Genomic DNA, 24,040 nt, shown 5'->3' with positions numbered 1-24,040 from the left:
CGCCGATCTCATATAATAACTGTTACTCCTGACGTCATTACACGCGACTCCTGTACATTTGGCTCAATTGTTAATTTTAACACGAAATACTTTACAATTATCGTCTCGACTCAGCCGTAAGCTTCAGGGATTATAACGTTAAAATTCGGGTATCGATTCCCATTGCACTAAAACAATGAAACAGTTTTCACACTAAAAAATGCATGGACCAAAAATCACACATGGGGAACAAATCTGTTCAGAAACATCCTGGGTAATGTTTTCTTTATAAGTATGAATAACCGAAACGTCAGGAAATAAAGTTTTCTTTATAAGTTTGAATAACCGAAACGTCATGAAATAAAGTTTTCTTTATAAGTATGAATAACCGAAACGTCAGGAAATAAAGTTTTCTTTATAAGTATGAATAACCGAAACGTCATGAAATAAAGTTTTCTTTATAAGTATGAATAACTGAAACATCATTTCGTGAAATGAAGTTTTATTTGTATTAAAGTAAGTAATAGAGTTTTGTGTATTTAATTTACACGAAATCGGTTAAAAACGTGACGATTTTGAAAAAAGAAGATGACATTATGTAACTATGAAAAATAACAACACTCATTCCGTGCTCGTACATTTAAATATAGGTTTTGTTTTATCTTCTAAAAATGAATGACACTAAAAAACAACTATAAACAAGTAAGGCCTAACATACTGTTACGTCTCCGTTTGTTAATTAACTTTCCGTAACTTCGTTCCGACGAAACTTTAGCGACACAAGTTCTTTACTTAATAAAACTGGTTTATTCTTTCCGAATACAACTTTACCGATACACTCAACTTCAACAATCGCGCTAAACAAACGCTGTAACGTCTCTCGTGCTCTCTGACTGCAGTTCAATTACTCACTGTCTATACACACATTACCGCGTCACGTTGTCCCCCTCTTATATATATACCCGACTACCCTCTATCTAGTAAATACTAGAGCATTCGCCAAAGTACAGGATAGTTCTAGAAACGTGGCGTCACTGTAGTCATGTGACTCGCTGACGCAACAATACTAACAACATAAACAAAGAGTATCACATCTTAAGCTGTGTATGTATGTAAGTATGTAAGTTTATATATATATATGTGTTTAAATACTTAGGTTTCTGCATGTGTAACTATAACCAAGTAAGGCCTCACATACTAACAACATAAACATAAAGCATCACATCTTAAGCTGTTTATAAATGTAAGTATGTAAGTTTATATATATGTATGGATGTTTATAGATATGTTCAAATACTTGGGTTTCTGTATGTGTTATTATATATGTAAGTTTATATAAATATGTGTATACATATATATGTATGTATGGGTGTTTATAGATATGTGTGTTTCTGTATGTGTTTTCATGCACATTGTGTAGTTCGTCCACTTCTGAGTGGCACAGAATCAACCATCGTACTGAACAGTATCATTTCTTCACTATACGTATATTAGAATTAAATAGTCTTGTTCAGCCGTTACTTCTTGTTTTTTATTCACACAGAACTACTCTTGTACACGAGATTTTTTTTTTTCCAGAACAGCCAGCTGTCCAGATTCTGGAGGCACGGGAACTGTTGTATTACACGTCCTATTCCAACGTTCAAATATTTCATTATAATGTGCCTGTTCTAACTTACGCTGCAGTTTGGGAGTTCAAGGCCAACATCAGCCACTACTGTTCTCCAAAACCGGTGTCCGTGTAAGTGGACCTGTATATCTTTAGTCTAATATAGTTAAAGTGGACCTGTTTATCATTACTCTACTGTAGTGATAAAGTGGGCCTGTATATCGTTGATCTATTGTAGTCATAAATTAGACCCGTATATCGTTACTCTATTGTAATGATAAAGTGGACCTGTATATCGTTACTCTACTGTAGTGATAAATTAGACCCGTATATCGTTACTCTAATATAATTAAAGTGGACCTGAACATAGTTACTCTACTGTAGTGATAAAGTGGACCTGTAAATCATTACTCTACTGTAGTGATAACTTAGACCTGTATATCGTTACTTTAATATAATTAAAGTGGACCTGAATATAGTTACTCTACTGTAGTGATAAAGTGGACCTGTATATCGTTACTCTACTGTAGTGATAAAGTGGACCTGTATATAGTTGCTATACTGCACTAATAAAGTGGACCTCTATATAGTTACTCTACTGTAGTGATAAAGTGGACCTGTATATCATTACTCTCCTGTAGTGATAAAGTAGACCTGTATACAGTTACTCTACTGTAGTGATAAAGTGGCCCTGTATATCGTTACTCTAATACAGTTAAAATGGATCTGTATATTGTAGTCATAAAGTGGAACTGTGTGGAGTTACTCTACTGTAGTTACAAAGTAGACTTGTATATAGTTACTCTACTGTAGTGATAAAGTGGACCCGTATATCATTATTCTACTGTAGTGATAAAGTGGACCTATATACAATTACTCTACTGTAGGGATAAAGTGGACCTGTATATTGTTACTCTACTGTAGTGATAAATTAGACCCGTATATCGTTACTCTAATGTAATTAAAGTGGACCTGAATATAGTTACTCTACTGTAGTGATAAAGTGGACCACTATATCGTTACTCTGATATAGTTAAAGTGGACCTATATATTGTTAATCTACTATAGTGATAAAGTATACCTCTATATCGTTACTCTACTCTAGTGATAAGGTGGACCTGTATATCGTTACTCTACTGTAGTGATAAAGTTGACCTGTATATCGTTGATCTAATATAGTTAAAGTTGACCTGTATATCGTTACTCTAATATGGTTAAAGTGGACCTGTATATCGTTACTCCACTGTAGTGATAAAGTAGTCGTGTATATCGTTACTCTAATATAGTTAAAGTGGACCTGTATATCGTTATTCTGCTGTAGTGATAAAGTAGACCTGTATATCGTTATTCTGCTGTAGTGATAAAGTAGACCTGTATATCGTTATTCTACTGTAATGGTAAAGTGGACCTGTATATAGTTAATCTACTGTGGTGATAAAGTGGACCCGTATATCGTTACTCTAATATAGTGAAAGTGGACCTGTATATACTTACATTACTGTTGTCATAAAATGGACCTGCATATCGTTACTTTACTGTAATGCTAAAGTAGACCTCTATATCATTACTATACTGTAGTGATGAAGTGGATCAGTATATACTTACTTTACTGTAGTCATAAAGTGGACCTGCATATCGTTACTTTACTGTAATGCTAAAGTAGACCTCTATATCGTTACTCAACTGTAGCGATAACGTTGACCTGTATCTCGTTGATCTACTGTAGTCATAAAGTGGACCCGCATATCGTTACTCTAATACAGCTAAAATGGATCTGTATATCGTTGATCTATTATAGTCATACAGTGGAACTGTATGTAGGTACTCTACTGTAGTTATAAAGTAGACTTGTATATAGTTACTCTACTGTAGTGATAAAGTACACTTGTATATACTTACTCTACTGTAGTGATAAAGTAGTTTTGTATATCGTTACTCTAATATAGTTAAAGTGGACCTGTATATCGTTATTCTGCTGTAGCGATAAAGTAGACCTGTATATAGTTACTCTACTGTAGTGATAAAGTGAACCTGTATATAGTTACTCTACTGTAGTGATAAAGTGGACCTGTATATTGTTACTCTGCTGTAGTGATAAAATAGACTTGTATATCGTTACTCTACTGTAGTGATAAAGCAGACCCGTATATCGTTACTCTACTGTAGTGATAAAGCAGACCCGTATATCGTTACTCTAATATAGTTAATGTGGACCTGTTACTCTTCTGTAGTGATAAAGTAGACTTGTATATTGTTACTCTAATATAGTTAAAGGGAACTTTTTATAGTTACTCTACTGTAGTGATAAAGTGTACCTGTATATCGTTATTCTATTGTAGTGATAAAATAGACTCGTATATCGTTACTATACTGTAGTGATAAACTGGATTTGTATATAGTTACTTTACTGTAGTGACTTTTATATCTTTACATTATTATTATTTTCTGATAAATGTGTAAAAGAACTGCAAAGTTTATATTTTTACAATATTAAGAATAAGCTGGATAATAGACTTTGATCTCAGGTATCAGTTTGTGAAGTCGAAGACTATTTTTTACGAGCCTTTTTTTACCATTGTGCTTTGGTAGGATCTTAGACAAATTAGATTTGGCTATTGCGTCATAATCTCTTAGGGCATGTTCAACTATACTAGATCTGGTAGGTGATCTGAAATAATGTTCTTTTATACCTGTTATTAGTTTCCTTTTCGTAGATCCAATATAACCATGCTAGCAGCAAGGACAAGTAAATTTGTAAACTATTAAGGACGATTGCAAGAAAGAAATATGGCCCTTAAATTTAAAAACAGAAAAATGAATGTAGGCGACAATACGTTTTAATTGTACTTGTGGATACACAGTATGAATAACTTGTCTTAGTTGATTCTTAATAACTAAGGATATTTATCCATAAAATGTAAACAAATATAGATATGGTATTTAGACTCTTCAATTGGAATAACATTACATGAGTTTCTCGTATTTAATTATTCACGTAGTATTTTATAAAATCATTTCAATAGGATATTTTTATATTAAAAAAACCTTAATGATAACAAATTCGATGTGCAGAATTTCGTACGTACTACATAGTTTAAACTTGCGATGAATCAATATTGTTACGTATCTGCTTATTCGTTAATTTCCGGGAGGAACTTCATCGATACAGCTCCTTTCTTGATTAAACCAATTTATTCATTCTCAATAGAAACTTTTAGTACACAGTAATTTCATAGTCAGTACGTTTCTCGTCAGTTTAAACTTAACAACTTTTATAATACACGCTATAAATCACAGCGATTCACAATCTCGATTATTTTGCTCTCTTCGAGTGCAAAACACACACTAGCTCAAAACAGAATCGTAAATTGCCCGAAACTCACCGTAACTACTGTTCGCTTAACTTCCTGGATTTTCTCTGCCAGGCTTATATACCAACAAAGAGGCTTCTACAACATTTGCGGACTTCCCCGATAATTCAAGAAACATCACGCACGCTACCAGCGCCAAATGCGCCAGCAGCGTCACGTGACTTCCGCTGTCGTAACAATATTTTAACTAAGATTTCTTTAAAAACATTCGGAATAAATCTAGTAAAATTAAAGTATAAACTTATAAATATTTTCTTATGATATATTTTACATTGGTACTCTCCTTCTTTGTTACAGATTAGTTTCCAAAAAAGGAAGTTTCTGGTCTTGTTAATGTTCTACAGAAACTTTATTTTGTTACGTCTACTGTTAAAAAGTGCTGTAAAAATTGGAGGACTTGATCAAAATTCCTAAAGATAGTAAAGGTATCGTCTGCAATAGTAGAAAGGTTTGAACTAATCTTCCAGCCATTGTTTTTCATAATGACGCAGAAACAAGTTGACTATGGATTGGGCATAAGTCTTGAACCCTTAGCGACCCCATCGACCTATTCATAAAGCTGACCGTTCAATAAAAAGTCTGAATCTTTGGTGGCAAAATTTTCCAGTTTCAAGAAACCCGACTTAGGTATAGACACAGCGTTGTAGTTCGTATTAAACATTAATTCAGTACTTATTTGTATTGTCCCTTCCAGTGGTAAGTTGGTATACATAGACTCCACATCAAAACTCGCACAATGAGCATCATTGTCGAATTTAAGTTGTTGAATGTCTTGGTCCCGAATGTTCTGTCTGTCTGCACTTGACTGTCAGATATTATCCAACTGCTTAAGTTATTGGTCCTGTCTGTCTACATTTGACTGTCAGATATTATTCAACTGCTTAAGTTGTTGGTCCTGAATGTTCTGTCTGTCTACACTTGGCTGTCAGATATTATCCAACTGCTTAAGTTATTGGTCCTGAATGTTCTGTCTGTCTACACTTGGCTGTCAGATGTTATTCAACTGCTTAAGTTGTTGGTCCTGAATGTTCTGTCTGTCTACACTTGACTGTCAGATATTATTCAACTGCTTAAGTTGTTGGTCCTGAATGTTCTGTCTGTCTACACTTGACTGTCAGATATTATCCAACTGCTTATATTATTGGTCCTTAATGTTCAGTCTGTCTATTATTCAGCTGCTTAAGTAGTTGGTCCTGAATGTTCTGTCTGTCTACACTTGACTGTCAGAAGTCACTTTCCTTCTCTGTTTTTGAAGACAATTTTGAACATGTTGCTTTGAACGAAGAGAGAGACCTAGAAATGGTAGAAACTATAAACTCTTTAATTTTTAGTATAAAGCACGTGCTTCGTGGAGAAATTGCAGTAAATTATACTTATGTGTTCCCTGTAGTGATGGTTCATGGTTGTTCAACTGCTGTCATTGTAAGATTTAAAAAAATGTAAAAAAAAGGCGAATCCTGAATGAGTTGCATAATTAGCCGTAAAAAAAGTGATCTATAATGACCATAAAAAGAGAAAAAAACAAAATTACAATGTTTTTAACAACGTAAGTTCGAGCTGCAGGAGGAAAAAACAGTTGGAGGACAAGGAGATAAATGTCTTGGGAGAGTGAAACTACTGCCCCCTACCGGAAAACAACCTAATTTCCATCTCGTAGCAACATAGCTGCCAATTTGACGTTACACAGCGACCTAAGAGGCTGCTGCTTTTTTAAGAACCCTCATCAACTAAGCTCAACATGAGAGATAAGGAGTGGCGGTAGAGAACATCCATGTAAAAGCCTCCTCGCTGTGACGTCACGTGACGTGTAGTGTCAAGTGCTTTCAGTTTTAGAATCGCAGCCGGAAGTCACATAGAGTACTACCCTTGTTTAGCGGAGCTGTAACTGAACAAGCCGAAGTGACAAAGGTGACAAAGTCTTTAAGTAGTATATCACAGTGTGAATGAGTGTTTGATTTTCAGAGTTCTCAACACAACGGCTGGGAAACATGTAGCTTTAATTTGTATTATTCAAATTATATAACAGAAATGCACGCTTGGGTACAAGCCTCGCTCGATGTTCGTTTTTATAAGATAAGAAATACTTTAATGGAAAAGTAAGTGGTAAACATTAAACCCCGGAGTTACAAGGGTAATCTAACATTTATTGTTTTCTTCAATAACTCCATTGTTTCAACAGCGAAGCAAACAAGCTGTACATTATAATAACTTCAACATAAGACGTTTCATACCCCCTCCTCTTTCCCACTGCTGGCACGCACTTACGTCAGCGTATCAGTTTCCAACATGTTGATTTCTTTACTCTTCTGAAACATTGACGTAGCTGCGAAAGTTGAGATACCCACTCATCTTGGTTTTTATATGAACACGAGGTGTCGCCTATGGTCCACTTTAACTCTTTCATCCTGAAGTCACGTTATTGGCGGTGTCAGACTGTTGAGTCTGTTTTTAATTTAAACGTTTCTCGAGACGTGTATTGTTGTTTAGCCAGATAGGCATGGCTTTGATGTCTAGAACTTTATGCAAAGCTTAGAAAACAACTTGAGCGTTATATGAAAAGCGTATTAATTAATGAGCCTATTAGAGTGATTAAATATATTATGCTATTAATTACCTATTTTTCAGTGGTTTTGCATTTTATTTTTATTTCCAAATTCACAATGGACTCTAAACGAAGAAACCAAACAGAGTAAAGACATAAAACTTAAACTAGATTTTCAACTAAAGGTTCTAACGTCTATATACATGTAGGAAAACAGCATGCCAACTTTTATTACATTCGTGGATTGCTGATGGTTCTAATATTGTTGGAAGTAATCACAGCATTGTTGCATGTAACCGAGTATTTATATGTTTTGAAGCCCTGTATTTTATAGATAAAGTGTTATCTCAGGCAACTGATTTGTTTATATTTTTGAAGCGGAAAAAGTCTCATGTTTACAGATGCAATGTTTCTTCAACAAATTGATGTTATCATCAGTCAAATACAGCTTTAATGCATATTTCTCTTTATATAATCAGTCAGGTGGACTAGATCATTAAGCCATAAAACTTAAGTATTCGTGATATCAGCCAACAAACAACCGCCTTACACGTTTGATGTCACGAGATGAACTGCTCTTTATGGAACAATTTCATGAGGAACTGATTAATTTGTGTGTATGTCATGAGGTGAACAACTCTTTATGGAACAATTTCATGAGGAACTGATTAATCTGTGTGTATGTCACGAGATGAACAACTTTACGAAACAGTTTCATTAAGAACTGATTAATCTGTGTGTGTATGTCACGAGATGAACAACTCTTTACGGAACAGTTTCATTAGGAACTGATTAATCTGTGTGTATGTCACGAGATGAACAGCTCTTTATGGAACAGTTTCATTAGGAACTGATTAATCTGTGTGTATGTCACGAGATGAACAACTCTTCACGGAACAGTTTCATTAGGAACTGATTAATCTGTGTGTATGTCACGAGATGAACAACTCTTCACGGAACAGTTCCATTAGGAACTGATTAATCTGTGTGTATGTCACGAGATGAACTGCTCATTACGTAACAGTTTTCTTGGGAACTGAGAAGGGAGGCTTCAACAATAATAGGACAGGAGAAATAACAAACTTTTAAGTTTCTTATCGTGATTAAAGACGATTTTTATGATTTAACGCAAGTGTCACCTCGAGAGAGAGAGACATCAGACATGAACAGGGTTCTATACTTCTCTCGAACTAGAAAGATATTTTACTGCTTTATTGAGTAGGTCGTTTTATGGAGAAAGAGCAGCATTGCTCACTTATCCTTGGTTGCTTGTCTGTTCTGTTTAGCCTAATGTGAATGTATCCATCGTTTATCTAGCGTAGCTCTGTGTAATCTTTATCATTAACAATGTACCGGGCGTGGCCAGGTGGTTAGCTTGTTCCACTTGCTTAACGTAGCTTTATATAATCATTCTTATTATAAATGGTAGTCGTAGTCAACCACTACATGGCAATTGTAGTCATCCACTGCATGGCAGTCATTTTGGGATGTTTATAGTTAAGCACAAAGCTTCACAATGAGATATCTGTGCTGTGCCTAACACAGGTTTCGAAACCCGATTTTTAACGTTATAGGTCTTCAAATTCACGCTGTGCCACTTGGGGAGGATGATAGTCGTTATTAACGATTATGTGACAATCATAACTACTCGTGATATGGTCATGGTTAAACAGAATATGATAAAAATGGTTATACATATCGTTTTTATTATACAAAGCATATTTTATAGTTAAACAGACTTCACATGAGAATTTGAGACAGAAGCTTGTCAGCAACACAGACTGCCGATCTGTGCTACCGTGGTTAGTTATATAATACATTGTCACGACAATTGGAACTGTGTCTTTCTACATCTATTGTCGTGACGAAACATTTCCTCTTCAGCGTGTTTTCACCGTTAATAATATGATTGTTGCATTATGGGTAGCACGTGTAGCAATTGTATTCTACCTAGGAGATCAGAAGAACCGCCTCCGCCTAAGTACCCGAAAGAATCTGAAAACGTGTTTTTGCTAGTTCATCTGTGGTACTTTACTAAAACACCCTATCAGTATACTGAGACAAAAAGCAATAAAAAAAACTGCTTTTTATAAGGGAAATCTTTCAGCATTATCTATCTTGTAGACTCCGCACGTGTGTGTGTTGTTATTTGAACGAGTTCTTAGATATTCTGATATTTTATGATAACTAAGATAAAATTAAATGTTTCTAAATTTATTTTGAATTAATAAAATCAGTTAATAGCTGATATACAAGTTTCATATTAAATATAGATCAAATGTACAAGTTTCATATTAAATATAGATCAAATGTACAAGTTTCATATTAAATATAGATCAAATGTACAAGTTTCATATTAAAGAAGCAAGTGTACAACTTTCATGTTAAATACAGAGCAGATGTACAAGTTTCATGTTAAACACGGAACAGGTGTACAAGTTTCATGTTAAACACGGAACAGATGTACAAGTTTCATGTTAAACACAGAACAGATGTACACGTTTCATATTAAATACAGAGCGGATGAACAAGTTTCATGTTAAAGACGAAGCAGATGTTGAAGTTTCATGTTAAAGACGGAGAAGATGTTGAAGTTTCATGTTAAAGACAAAGCAGATGTACAAGTTTCATTTTAAACATGGAATAAGTGTTAAGGCCATATGTAAGTAACACTGCTGTGTAGTGTGTTGTTAATGTCGAACCTATCAGAGGTGGTATTTATAACATAACACTCCTCTGAATAAACAATACTTCTTGTTCTTATCCAACAACACCTGTGATGGTTTGTATTTCAAACATTAGTACTGATTACGTGTTACAACAATACTTATTGTTTTTATCCGACAATACAACACCACCAGTGATGATTTGTATTTCAAACATTAGTACTGATTACGTGTTACAACAATACTTATTGTTGTTATCCGACAAGACAACAACACCTGTGATGTTTGTATTTCAAATATTAGTTTTAGTACTTATTATGTATGCGACTTTGGTGTCTTCTTAACATTTTGGAGTGAATCCGTCGTGAGAGCCTTAAACATGGAAACCAACAATTATCGTTATACCTAGAAATCATTTATTCAGTGATGCACGAGAAGAATGCCTTGCAAAGTCCGTGTTCTCTTTAGTTTTTTTTCTTTTCTGAATGCAAATATTATTCGGTCTATATTTGTTATGTGAGTAAAATAACATTACTGGACTCATACATTTTTCATACCACATGAGAAGTTTATCGAGCCGCTCGTGAAGCTTTTTTAAGTAATGATCCGCCTTCCTCCCTCGACTTTAAAACCATCTAAGCGGGCTTGTCACCTTCCCGCGCTTAGTATTTTTGTATAAAAAACTTTCTCACATTCTGTGGGTCGCATTTTTGATAGCGTAAGCTAGGTCTTAAAATTTCTGACGAATTATGTTCAACGTTGGTATAGTGCTGTTTCTTTCATTGACTACTGTGTCTCGAGTAACATTCCGTTTTTTATTGACCACTGTGACTCGGGTAACATTCCGTCTTTTATTGACTGTTTGTGTCTCGGTAGTAACATTCCGTCTTTTATTGACTGTTTGTGTCTCGGGTAACATTCCGTCTTTTATTGACTACTGTGACTCGGGTAACATTCCGTCTTTTATTGACCGTTTGTGTCTCGAGTAACATTCCGTTTTTTATTGACCACTGTGACTCGGGTAACATTCCGTCTTTTATTGACTGTTTGTGTCTCGGGTAACATTCCGTCTTTTATTGACCACTGTGACTCGGGTAACATTCCGTCTTTTATTGACCAATGTGTCTCGGGTAACATTCCGTCTTTTGTTGACTGTTTGTGTCTCGGGTAACATTCAGTCTTTTATTGACCACTGTGACTCGGGTAACATTCCGTCTTTTATTGACCACTGTGTCTCGGGTAACATTCCGTCTTTCATTGACCACTGTGCCTAGAGTAACATTCCATCTTTTACTGACCACTGTGTCTCGGATAGCCTTCTGTAATTTATTGACCATTGTCAGATAATGACGTTTTGATTCGAGTCTTCATGTTGGATTTATTGTGTCGATCGAATACAAAGGTGTTCATTTAGATATATTTTAGTTCCATTCTCTCTTGCTTCTAGAACGAATTTCAATATTTAGACTCAGGCCTAAAAGTTTTATTTATTTTACCTAAATTTGACAGTTCTTTGATAAATTAATTTATTATTTGCAATTGCCTAATCGTGTGCTTGAAGATTACTATTGTTATAGATTCTCACGTGATCTTTTTTTAAATTTAATTCTGTTAGCCTCAGTTCTTGTACCCCACCCGATGATGCCAGGTAATCCTGGTGAAATGTAGTGAATAAAATATACAAAAGTTTTACTATGTTTAACCGATTAAAGTGTGAAATTTGGAAGACAGTTGTGGTATAGGTTACAGTTAGTATTGTTACATAATTGGCTTCATGTTTAGGGGGTAATTTTGGAAGACAGTTGTGGTATTGGTTAGGGGTAATTTTGGAAGACAGTTGTGGTATTGGTTAGGGGTAATTTTGGAAGACGGTTGTGGTATTGGTTAGGGGTAATTTTGGAAGACGGTTGTGGTATTGGTTAGGGGTAATTTTGGAAGACAGTTGTGGTATTGGTTAGGGGTAATTTTGGAAGATGGTTGTGGTATTGGTTAGGGGTAATTTTGGAAGACAGTTGTGGTATTGGTTAGAGGTAATTTTGGAAGACGGTTGTGGTATTGGTTAGGGGTAATTTTGGAAGACGGTTGTGGTATTGGTTAGGGGTAATTTTAGAAGACGGTTGTGGTATTGGTTAGGGGTAATTTTAGAAGACGGTTGTGGTATTGGTTAGGGGTAATTTTGGAAGACGGTTGTGGTATTGGTTAGGGGTAATTTTGGAAGACAGTTGTGGTATGTTTTCAGTTGTCTTCTTTAAGAGGATAGCATGTTTAACAGTAAATAGAACAAATTTTATTCTCGACGAATTTAACGAGACTGAGAAACTCGCGATTTTTCTTTCCAATGCTTTCATTTAAATCTCAAATTATCAGTTTACGTATCATATGTAGAGTAACATTAATCTCAAACCCAGCCCTATTGTTATCTTGGGATGTCATATTTCGTTGATTTGTTGAATTGTAGAGGAATATCTCAGAATTTCTCGATAATCTCAAACCCAGCCCTATTGTTATCTTGGGATGTCATATTTCGTTGATTTGTTGAATTGTAGAGGAATATCTCAGAATTTCTCGATAATCTCAAACCCAGCCCTATTGTTATCTTGGGTGTCATATTTCGTTGATTTGTTGAATTGTAGAGGAATATCTCGGAATTACTCGATAATCTCAAACCCAGCCCTATTGTTATCTTGGGATGTCATATTTCGTTGATTTGTTGAATTGTAGAAGAATATCTCGGAATTACTCGATAATCTCAAACCCAGCCCTATTGTTACATTGAGATGTCATATTTCTTTGCGTACAACTAATACGTCGATTCTCATTCGCTAAAAAGGAAATGGAATTTATATTTTTTATTATTGAGTAATGATTTTAAATTCTTTGGTATTAGAACGTGTCAGTGAACTCTCCTATAAGTTGTTGTAGTGACGTGTGCGCAATAGAACATAATATAAGCGCTCCTCGGGGCATACAGGTATAGTATGTAGACCCTCTGGATACAATATCTTATTCAACGTCTTCACGTACTGATGTTCAGTAGCTTATTCAACGTCTTTACATACTGATGTTCAGTATCTTATTCAACGTTTTCACGTACTGATCTCAATATCTTATTCAACGTCTTCACGTACAGATGTTCAGTATCTTATTCAACGTCTTCACGTACTGATGTTCAGTATCTTATTCAACGTCTTTACATACAGATGTTCAGTAGCTTATTCAACGTTTCACGTACTGATCTCAATATCTTATTCCACGTCTTTACATAAAGATATTCAGTAGTTTATTCAACGTCTTCACGTGCTGATGTTCAATATCTTATTCAACGTTTCACGTACTGATCTCAGTATCTTATTCCACGTCTTTACATAAAGATATTCAGTAGCTTATTCAACGTCTTCACGTACAGATGTTCAGTATCTTATTCAACGTCTTCACGTATAGATGTTCAATAGCTTATTCAACCTATACGCGTACAAATTTTCACATCACTTCCACAGATTTCAGCTGACTGGGGTTGAAATACTTCATTAATAGCATAAGGTTGAAGCTAAACCCTTCAAACATTCAAACACAGATTTTATTTGTCAGGATTTCAGTCAACTAACTGGCGTTTAGATCGGAGCTTTATCTAGAATTTGTAACTATGTTCTTCCTGTAAATAACTAGATTAAAATATTAACTTTCCGAACGCAGTATTAGAAATCAGAAGTATTTGAAGTTTTTAGACATCATTCGTATTTTTTGAACTTTTAGCAACAAATACACCATACTTTGAACTAACACCTGTTACTAAATGTAACACGTGAAATACTAAACTTATTAACATAAAAATATGCAATTAACGATATAATTTAATGACAGAATTAAAAAAACAAATAAATGAAGTTAAACCAATCTGGAATTAATGAACCAAGTTAGTTTTGTGGACCTCTTTTCTTGATACAGCGTTTCGGGGGTCTATATTGGGCATTTAATCACGATTAAAATTACCAAAAAACAATGGAGGTTCAGCGGTTAGCTTGAGGACTTATAACACTAACTATCGAAGTTAAGTTTATGTGGTTGGTACGGCTTTGCACATAAATTAATCAAAAACAATAATACTAATATTTTGTCCGAGGACATACCGCTATTACCAAAATTCTGGAACATGTTGTTCTTAAGATTGTAGTAGTTAAAAAGTTTTAGAAACCATGTTTTAATTTTAATGAGTTTCGACTAAGTGAAGCGAGGTTTAGATCAAAATATAATCATCTTTTAACTTATGATAATCACTTAAATTTCCGTTCTACTTATAAAAGAATTCCTTGCTTGGAGGGACCTGAGGATAAGCGCGGTTAATGGAGTCTCCTGACTTCTATCGGGCATGAAATTCAATTTTAAGTCTCGGTTTCGGTTTGCGTCTTTCAAGCCACCCAGCTACTCTTTATGAAGTTGAAAATATTATAAACCAGTCTAGGGCGAGCTAGAAAGTTTCTTATAGCTATTTCCACTAAATTTCCTTTAATAATTAAATTTTAAAACGTTTGGAGGAGGAGCTCGCCGAATGCGTGAAAATGTTTTACCACGAAAGCGTCATCTATCACGCACATTTTCACAGAATCCTAAATCCGTGTTTGGTATTTGCCAAGTTGAACTCCGATTACAAAATAATCATTTCTGTACACGTGTAACATAATACATATATAAATAAATATTTTGAACACAATAAAACAGTTGTATTAGCTATATTTAAAAATGTTAGACATCTTGACCAATGAAACAAGGCCACGTCAGCAACAGTTAGGACTAGCAAACAGTTGAGATTATATCCAAATAATCATCTGTATGTTTATTCTATGGTGTAATTTACTTAGAAACAACATAATTTCGTTGATTGTTTATATATATGACATGGTGTTAGATTTTTGGTTTTAACACTTTAGGACAACCCTGTGGCAGATTGAACGTGGCCACAGTGAAACTCAAAACTGGTGTTTTGTTAATAATGGAAATAATTTGCTCATCGTCCAGGTACCTACAGTACGGAAGTTATCCTGTAGTAAACCCACAAAACGAAACATTTCCACGCGGGTTCCATCTTCGTCGTCAGCATCTCCATCACGTGACTCTGCTTACGAATTCGGAGACTGCGCAGTTGAATATCTCCTGCCCTCTCTCGGGAGATTGGTATGCTATCGCTTTCGTAGCCGAGAAATTTGACAACATAGTACAGATGGTAAGTTCTATGTTCCTCAGTTTTATTAAAATAAACATCAGCTAAACAATATTTCATTAGATTCTGTAAGTTTAGAAGGCTTAGATTAGTTCTTCGTCCATACTGTGAGCTAATAATGCAAAATAATCTTCATAAGCATATAAGTAAATAAATGAAAATAATGTTCAGAAGTAGTTTCAACATTATAACCAATCACATCAGGAAATAAACTAAAGTAAAAGTGGGGTATGTTATTATTTGTAAAAGACAGAAAAACTATTTGTTAACTCCTATATTTTCCCAACGATTCTCTAGAAAATGCCTAAGACAAGGTAACTTGCGAAGAAAGAAAAAAATTAATTCACTGAAAGATAAGTTATAAAATAATTCGGTTATTATTTGTTGTTTTTAGATAAATTTTGATACGTTTCTGCTGTTTTCGGGTGTACCTTCACCAGTACAGTGAAATATTATGTTAATTAATCATGAGAAATTTTATCAGTTAGGCTAATTATACGTTCATGATGTTAGAAAAACACGTAGGTTCAAAAAGTCTTGATAGAAATGAATAAAAACCCTATAATCTGAGCACTTTCGAAAGATGAACCTTTCTTATTCAATTTACCCTCTCAAGAAGAAAGGTCCACTTTTCGAAAGCGCTCGGGTTATAGGCTAATTATACAAATACAAATAATTTTTCAGTGAACTGCTACGATTATGAGCTACTGATTTCCAAGAGGGGTATCATTTAGGTCTAAGAACCGTGAGGAGGGAAGCTGCTATAATAAATATTTCATTACAAATTAATTTCTCAATTCGATTTTAAGTTACACTTTTATTCAAATAATTTTCAAGAGATGGTTCATTATTTAGTGTTCGCTAATTTAAGTCTCGTTTGTTTTTCAGGGAAGTTATCTTCCATGTCAAGCGTGGTTAACGTCGAATTTGATAACTGAAACCGTTGAGGAAGTGCCAACTCTGTCACCGGGTCAGCCGTTACCACAACAGATATCAGCACCACACTACTACAGGTAAAATAGCCAAAGTACCACAACGCCCCTTAGTGGCACAGCGGGATGTCTGCGGATTTACAACGCTAGAATCCGGGTTTCGATACTCGTGGTGGGCAGATCACAGATAGTCCATTGTGTAGCTTTGTGCTACAAACAAACGTACCCCAACATATACCAACACTATTACTCCCCAGTGATAGATTGGGCTTCATATTTATTTCATCAAACAAATGTATTTCTGTTTTATGATCAACACTAAACCTTGTTTAATTTTTTTTTGCTGTTTTTGAAAGAGTGGATGTTGCTGTAGTGTTCTAACGTAATAAGCTTTCAAACAAAGATATGAACATATATGAATCATTCTGTTTTCACTAATATTTGTCTGATTTAGAATTTAGTGTAGGGCTTTCTAATTTTGAGATGACAGACTACAGAGAAGAAAGCTAGTCAGCTCCAATTATCCTCAACTCTTGAGTTACCCGAGTCTGATCTAATAATGGGATTTGACCATCACTTTTTTAACGCCCACCCAGTCCCAAAGTGCGTAGCCCCGGTGAAATGTTACGAACCACGAATCCACAGATTCATAGTCCAGGCACGCAAACAACCAGGCCACGCCCTGCCCTTTCAGTAGTGTCTTTTAGAATGAGTTTCCTTTATAAAGTATTCGTTTAAGGTTTGGTTTCTTTCATTTTCTGGACTTGTTAACAGCGACCTTAGATAGCAACAACTAAGTATTTCACGTTGCTTTGTAAAGTCGTGCACGAAACCCCCTGTATTTGTGTGTTTGTCCCAATACATTTGCTGGCTAACTTTTTTTTTTTAATTGTAATATTTATTTTTTAAAAACTTAATACAGTTGAAGTGAAGTTTGTAGCTATAGTAGAGCTCTGTATTTCGGAGTGGGCAAGTCGGGTTCAAATCCGTAAGCTAACACAAAATGTTCCCCACACTTTAAGCCGTAGCTTCGTTATAAAAGTAACAGTTAATTCCTTAGCTTGGACGGTAGGTGCTGCTGACTGTCAGCCTTCCCTCTGTTCAGTAGTTTAAAATAAGAGACAACGACACATAAACTTAGTAGCTTTGCCATAAATACAGACCTCTAGATTTCATTTTAAGTATTACAAGTAGTTCACAAATATTATTCAAGTAATCCTTTTGCTTTCTTGATATTTCGATATTCTTACGGTTATTAGGTATTTCTTTTTATCCGATTTATTTATTTTTTTCACACATAAAATCCCGAACGCAGGTAAGGTATACAAGGCAATTCAAATAAACACGTGTCATTGACTTCAAACCTCCACTTGTCTTCCAGATTTTATGCTCCACGAGACACTTGGTCAGTAACGGTCACCGTTACGAGCTGTGCTTCAATACCTGTAGCCACGGATGTCCAATGTCCACTGGTATTTCTAGTCAGACCCAAGGCACTTCCTTCTGTTGTCCAAGATGTACTCGACCAAACTGTGATTGAATGCACACGGACCTCACTTGGAGCAGATTGTGCTGCCACTATAACCTCTAGCGACGAGAATTGGAACTACATTTTGGTGGAAGTAGTGCGAAATACAACCATTGAGTTCAGTATCCAGGTGGATTTTACAGGTGTGATCAACGTGACGTTATTTTTATATTCAGGCTATACTTAATAATCTGACCATCATTAAATAAAACATTTTAATCAAAGGAAATGGTCGTCTTAAAAATGTAATTTTTGGAAGGTGTTAGGATAGTATAAAGATATGAGATAAAGATATAAGGATAATAATTGAGACAATGTTTAATTTGAAGCAGAGACATGATTTATGTTTACTGGAAAATTGACCTCAGTATATTAATTTCGCCTTTATTGACCATCATGTTCACGTGCAGTGAAAGAATTACGTATAAGATTGTTTCATTTTAATCTATTTTTGAAACTCTCGATATAAACATTTGCACTAGTTTGCCAAGAAACTGAGAAAGATCCGAACAAGCACGTGACGGTACCACGAGCGGGCGGTCATACACACCACACAGAAGCCAAAGTAGGCAGAAAAAAAGAGCTATCTAGAAAATCACCGCAGCTACTCGAATCTCCGCAAACACTGAAGTACGCTACTCCGAATCCAGTCTTCTCTCACATAGACAGCTGCTCGGGATGTTGCTGGAAGAGGATACCTTTAGTCCGCCACGCCGAGGGGGGAAATTTTGCCTTCTGGTACGTTCCTTGGTCTAACAACAGAGGCACGCCTTTTCTAAATATCTCGACGGAGACGACGACACTGACAACGTTCGAAATTTATCCCGTCCGAGATATTGGTGGAACTTTGGAAGTTACAGTGGCTCTACCCGTTACCATAGTAAGTTTGTTTGATTTCTAATATGCTGTTTACAGGCATTAACACTATTAAATGAACGAAAATAAAAATTATTTATTTATTCAGCTGGAAACATGCTATTTCTATATGTTCTGTTTGTCTTTATTCGTGATGATATTAGTTCTACTTGTCCATTTTCTTTAAGGTGTCACAGTGGAAATTTTTATTTCTGAAGTAAAAACTAGATGGCAGCAGATGAACCAAAAAAAGTAGTATGGAACTATGAGTTTAAACTTAAAAAAAAAACTAATGTTTCAACTAGACAGTCAAAACTCAGGATATTACTCAATTAGCTTTACCATACCGTGCACAGATCTGGGATACCACTTCATCAGCTTTACCATACTGCGCAAAGACCTAGGATACAATTTGATCAGCTTTACCATACTGTGCATGTAAAAATCTCCTCCAAATGATCAACTTTACCATACCGTGTACAGACTTAAGATACCACTTGATCAGCTTTACCATACTATGCATATATATAAAAAAAAATCCTCCAAGTGTTTCTTTCATTTTAAAATCTATAATTAATTTTTAATGATTTTTTAAACCGCTTAACAACTTTTTTTTTCCAGAACATCACGATGAACAATATATCCTTGACAACTTGTCTGGAATATGGTATACGTCCCTCATTGTCAGAAAATGGAAGTTGTCGGACGGGGCTGGAGGGCAGCGTGAACACAAGCACAGCAACAAATAGGGTGCTCACTATGGTGGTGCCATTTCCAGAGGCGGGGATGTGGTATCTCACCCTCACCCCTCATTGCTACTTTCAAGAGAAAGAGGGGAACGAAAAGTAGGTGGCCAGTGTTAACTCAGATATAACCCTAGTAATTGTATCTAACTCTATAGGTGGTGTAGTAAAGAGAAGTTACTGTAACCTGTGGTTTGTGTTATAAAAACACAACTAGCGACATTCTGTACAGAGGTTGAGTATGTTATACAAAAACTATTTTGGAGACTCACCACGTCGTTACAGTCCATGTCGCCACTTACGGTCTTATTCATTCTGATGGCCATGCATATTGACAATAACCCTACAGCATAGTTTTTATTGCAAAAGGCTCTGTCGTAAGTTTGTCATGTCAAAAGTGCCTCACTGTTTCAGACATAGTTTCCATAACCCATCGTGTACAAGGGCGAAGGTAGTACGTTTAAAAAGTCCGATCACGTAGAAGTCCTTAGGAGACTTGACTGGTATGTTTTATATGAAATTGCATGTATGCACGTCTCATTCTCCAGCAGCTTGAGGTATGTGACAGCTGAATATTTCATGGAAGCACCTTGTTTACATGTCATAGATGTCGCTTTTTCAGATGAAGAACTTTCTTTGTTATGTCATGTTCTGTTGGCTATGGCACGTGGCCGGCTTTCACCATCGTGTTAGTTCACTCTCACTTGTTACAAAACGCCACACTTTGCTTACAATGGCTGGGGTACTTGTTGCAGGTCTCTTTCTGGAGGGTTCTGGGTACCCAAGTTGATACACATTCCTTTGTTTTCAAATGCTATTAAGTGCAAAGGATATCCCTGTCTTGGAAATTCTAAATCCATGCACGATCTAAGCATACTCATGAATTGAGTGAATGAATCTTTCGCACCGAAAGGGATTTTTACACACCCTTTCCAAAGATAATTTTCGGTGGCATCACACTCCTACGAAGCCACACAATGTCAAAATGTAATTCTGATACATGCCATTCCATCACGACGTTGTTGTCATGTGACTTGATTATTTGCGTATTTAAGATCGTTTTGATATAACATACTCAATCCTCTGCGTGTATGGATAAATACTATGAAAACAAAAACGATGACAATCACATGGAGGGAATACGAACTTTCTTCCTTCTTGTACATTGAGTTCATATTCCCAGTGTTTGTATAATTTACACCATCTAGTCTTGTTATATACCGAAGTAAGAAATCGGCACGAGATCTGTTTTTTCCTAAGGCTGTTGTAGAAATCACTGTAGAGATGTTTATATCTTTTCAATAGAAGAACAAACAAAACTTGCTTATTAATTTAAGAAGTTATACTTGATCTAAATGTTTTTAAGGTCATAGAGTAGCTTTAAACAAGGATTTTTGTAACGTTGTCAAGATCATAGTGTAGTTTTAAAGAACGTTAAAATCATAATGTAACTTTAAACATTACATATTTCTAGGGTTGTCGATCTTGTTAAAGAATGGATTGCTCTATGCCCCCTTTCAAGCTATACAGAGTACAATGTTTTGTTTTTTGTCATAGTGAGGTAGTGGACGTCCGGTGTTATGCTAACACAACCTCTGTTAACTTAAACGTCAACTCTTCGTCTTGTGTTGAGAACAATTGTGGAGACCACGGCAAGTGTTACAGTTACTACAGCGGTGGATTTGTGTTTAGTACTTGTGTTTGTTCTTCAGGTAATGTTTACTTATTATATTATGAAGATATACCATTTTATTTTCAGGTTTAACACATCTTGAGAGCGTTAAAGTCCAATGTAATAATCTTGGTCATTGTTTTGTTTTAGCCCAAGGCTGCACAGTGGGACCTATGCGCTGCGCTCATCGGGGTATCAAACCTCTGAGTTTAACGTTGTAAGCTCTCAAGCTTGCCGCGGAGCGACACATATTAAAAGAGGTACGAATAATTCTGCTGGTGTAGTTATACATTTCTTTAGTAGTTTTAGACTAAGAATTACAATAAAGTAAGTTTTCCTTTAAAACATAAGTAGTGAGTCCACTATTAATAGAGTTTTTTTTTTAACGGGACTTTCCTCGCCCAAAGGTTGGCGTGGCTGGGGTTGTACAGACGATACGAATGCTGTTTCGGACGCCCAGCAACTCCTAGAAGTGTTGCTTCTTACTCTGAGTAACATTGCCTTCATTCCGGCCATTCTTCTCTCGGTATACCGACTCCACTACACAGAAGGGTTGGTCTACTTGTTCACAATGTGCTTCTCTGTGGTAAGTAGAAAACAAGCTGTTGAAATTATTACAAGTTGTATCATAAGGGATGATGTTAGGTCACCTTCTTCCACCTTGTGTTAGGAACCATCAGGGATGATGTTAGGTCGCCTTCTTCTACCTCGTGTTAGGAACCATCAGGGATGATGTTAGGTCGCCTTCTTCTACCTTGTGTTAGGAACCATAAGGGATAATTTTAGGTCACCTTCTTCCACCTTGTGTTAGGAACCATCAGGGATGATGTTAGGTCGCCTTCTTCTACCTTGTATTAGTAACCATCAGGGATGGTATTAGGTCGCCTTCTTCTACCTTGTGTTAGGAACCATCAAGGATGATGTTAGGTCGCCTTCTTCTACCTTGTGTTAGGAACCATCAGGGATGATGTTAGGTCGCCTTCTTCTACCTTGTGTTAGGAACCATCAGGGATGATGTCAGGTCGCCGTCTTCTACCTTGTGTTAGGAACCATCAGGGATGATATTAGGTCGCCTTCTTCTACCTTATGTAAGGAAACATCAAGGTTAATGTTAGGTCGCCTTCTTCTACCTTATGTAAGGAACCATCAAGGTTAATGTTAGGTCGCCTTCTTGTACCTTGTGTTAGGAACTATTAGAGACAATGTTGGGAACCATTATTCTGTATGTGAAAACACTCTTTAAATAGCTGTTTTTCCAGTAATAATGTTGTTATGGCTTTATGACGTTATCGTTTATAATAATATTATATGATAGTTACCATGACGTCCTGTATGAAAGATGTTTTTGGCAAATTGAAACTTTAGTGATACGTTACTTTTGGTTTGTATAACAGATGTTATCACGCAAAAAGGTACAGTCATTAAGATATGGAAATCAGTTAATTATTAACCAACGTTCCCTAGTAACACTCAAGTATATAGTTACAAGTTTTTGAATTACTCTAATTTCTTTTAGTTTAACTTGTAAACCACAACGGAAATTCTTGTTGTTGAGAACACTAAATGTCAAAATTACATTGTGAAACATTGTCTCTACTTCTTGCTCTGTGTGTGTGTATATGTATATAGTATTGATTCAAGATCCTCGCTTTTTCAGTTTTAAAATGTATTAGTGTTGTATTTATTATTTCTTCGTTTCGCCATTATTGATTACTAAAAAATCTTCAGCATCGCTACTCCAGCGCCATCTTAACGAGGTCTTAGGAAGGTATCATTAACCATTATTAGGAAAACCTAAATGCCCCCCAGTGGCACAGCGGTATGTCTGCGGACTTATAACGCTAGAATTCGGGTTTCGATACCCGTGGTGGGCAGAGCACAGATAGCCCATTTGAAGCTTTGTGCTTAATTACAAACAAGGAAAACCTAAAAACAAAAAGAAGAAAGAGGAATAGCTTGAGATGGAAGGTAAATATTTTGTTCGATTATATAATTGATTAATCCTAAACAAAGTAAAATAAACTATTTTATTTAGCCTAATTTAGAAGAATTTTATGTGACAATTTGAACAACGTTTAATACTACTGTTGCGTCTCTAAATGTTCGTTTCTTGATACTATTTAGTTATACCATGCATGCGACGCCGAAGTTTACAATTTCTGTATGATGAGACTAAGTGTTCTTCAGTTCTGTGACTTTTACTCCGTCATATTGGCTTTCTGGGTGACGTTAATAGCGATGGCGGACCTACCGACGACACTTCAAAGCTTAGCGCACATGGCCGGTGCCGTGGGAATCGCCCTCGCGGTGGAATACGACAGGACAGGCTTGTGGGTTTTTGTGACGCCATGTGGAATAGGGCTTATCATCCTACTCATATCATGGGTAAGTTATCACACGCGATAGGGTTTCTTAACCATATACAGTAAAACATTTTAACCTACACGTGTGTAAAGTCTAGCTGGATGAATAGATAAACACTCGTAGCCTGTCAGTATCCTTGTCTACTAAACAACAGAGAAATATCAGTGATGTGATGTAGTTACTATAGATAAGTTTAACTGAAAGGGACCGAGGGATGGTCACTCAGCATTACCATCCTCTAGAGAATTAGAACAAGTATCAGTGTTGTAATGTAGTTACTGTTTAACTGAAAGGGACCGGGGGATGGTCACTAAGCATTACCATCCTCTAGAGAATAAGAACAAGTATCAGTGTTGTAATGTAGTTACTGTTTAACTGAAAGGGAACGAGGGATGGTCACTCAGCATTACCATCCTCTAGAGAATAAGAACAAGTATCAGTGTTGTAATGTAGTTACTGTTTAACTGAAAGGGACCGAGGGATGGTCACTCAGCATTACCATCCTCTAGAGAATAAGAACAAGTATCAGTGTTGTAATGTAGTTACTGTTTAACTGAAAGGGAC

At 35.9% G+C, this 24,040-nt stretch overlaps 1 protein-coding gene across 1 annotated transcript in view; it reads left to right on the top strand.

The window, feature by feature from the left end:
* The window catches only part of LOC106473626 (transmembrane protein 8A-like), a 32,755-nt gene extending 8,735 nt beyond the window's left edge, over positions 1-24,020 (top strand). The window contains exons 2-10 of the mRNA XM_022402032.1: positions 1,558-1,720; positions 15,181-15,385; positions 16,271-16,395; positions 17,696-17,985; positions 18,325-18,722; positions 19,319-19,542; positions 20,998-21,152; positions 21,520-21,698; positions 23,237-24,020. Coding sequence (XP_022257740.1) covers positions 1,558-1,720; positions 15,181-15,385; positions 16,271-16,395; positions 17,696-17,985; positions 18,325-18,722; positions 19,319-19,542; positions 20,998-21,152; positions 21,520-21,698; positions 23,237-23,518 — 2,021 coding nt within the window. The 3' untranslated portion in view covers positions 23,519-24,020. The remainder of the gene's footprint in view (positions 1-1,557; positions 1,721-15,180; positions 15,386-16,270; positions 16,396-17,695; positions 17,986-18,324; positions 18,723-19,318; positions 19,543-20,997; positions 21,153-21,519; positions 21,699-23,236) is intronic.
* Positions 24,021-24,040: the final 20 nt, after the last annotated feature.

Source organism: Limulus polyphemus, unplaced genomic scaffold, assembly GCF_000517525.1.
Source record: "Limulus polyphemus unplaced genomic scaffold, Limulus_polyphemus-2.1.2 Scaffold6343, whole genome shotgun sequence".
NCBI lineage: Eukaryota > Metazoa > Arthropoda > Merostomata > Xiphosura > Limulidae > Limulus > Limulus polyphemus.
The sequence above is the reverse complement of the archived record's forward strand: the minus strand, read 5'-3'. Positions and strand labels throughout refer to the sequence as shown.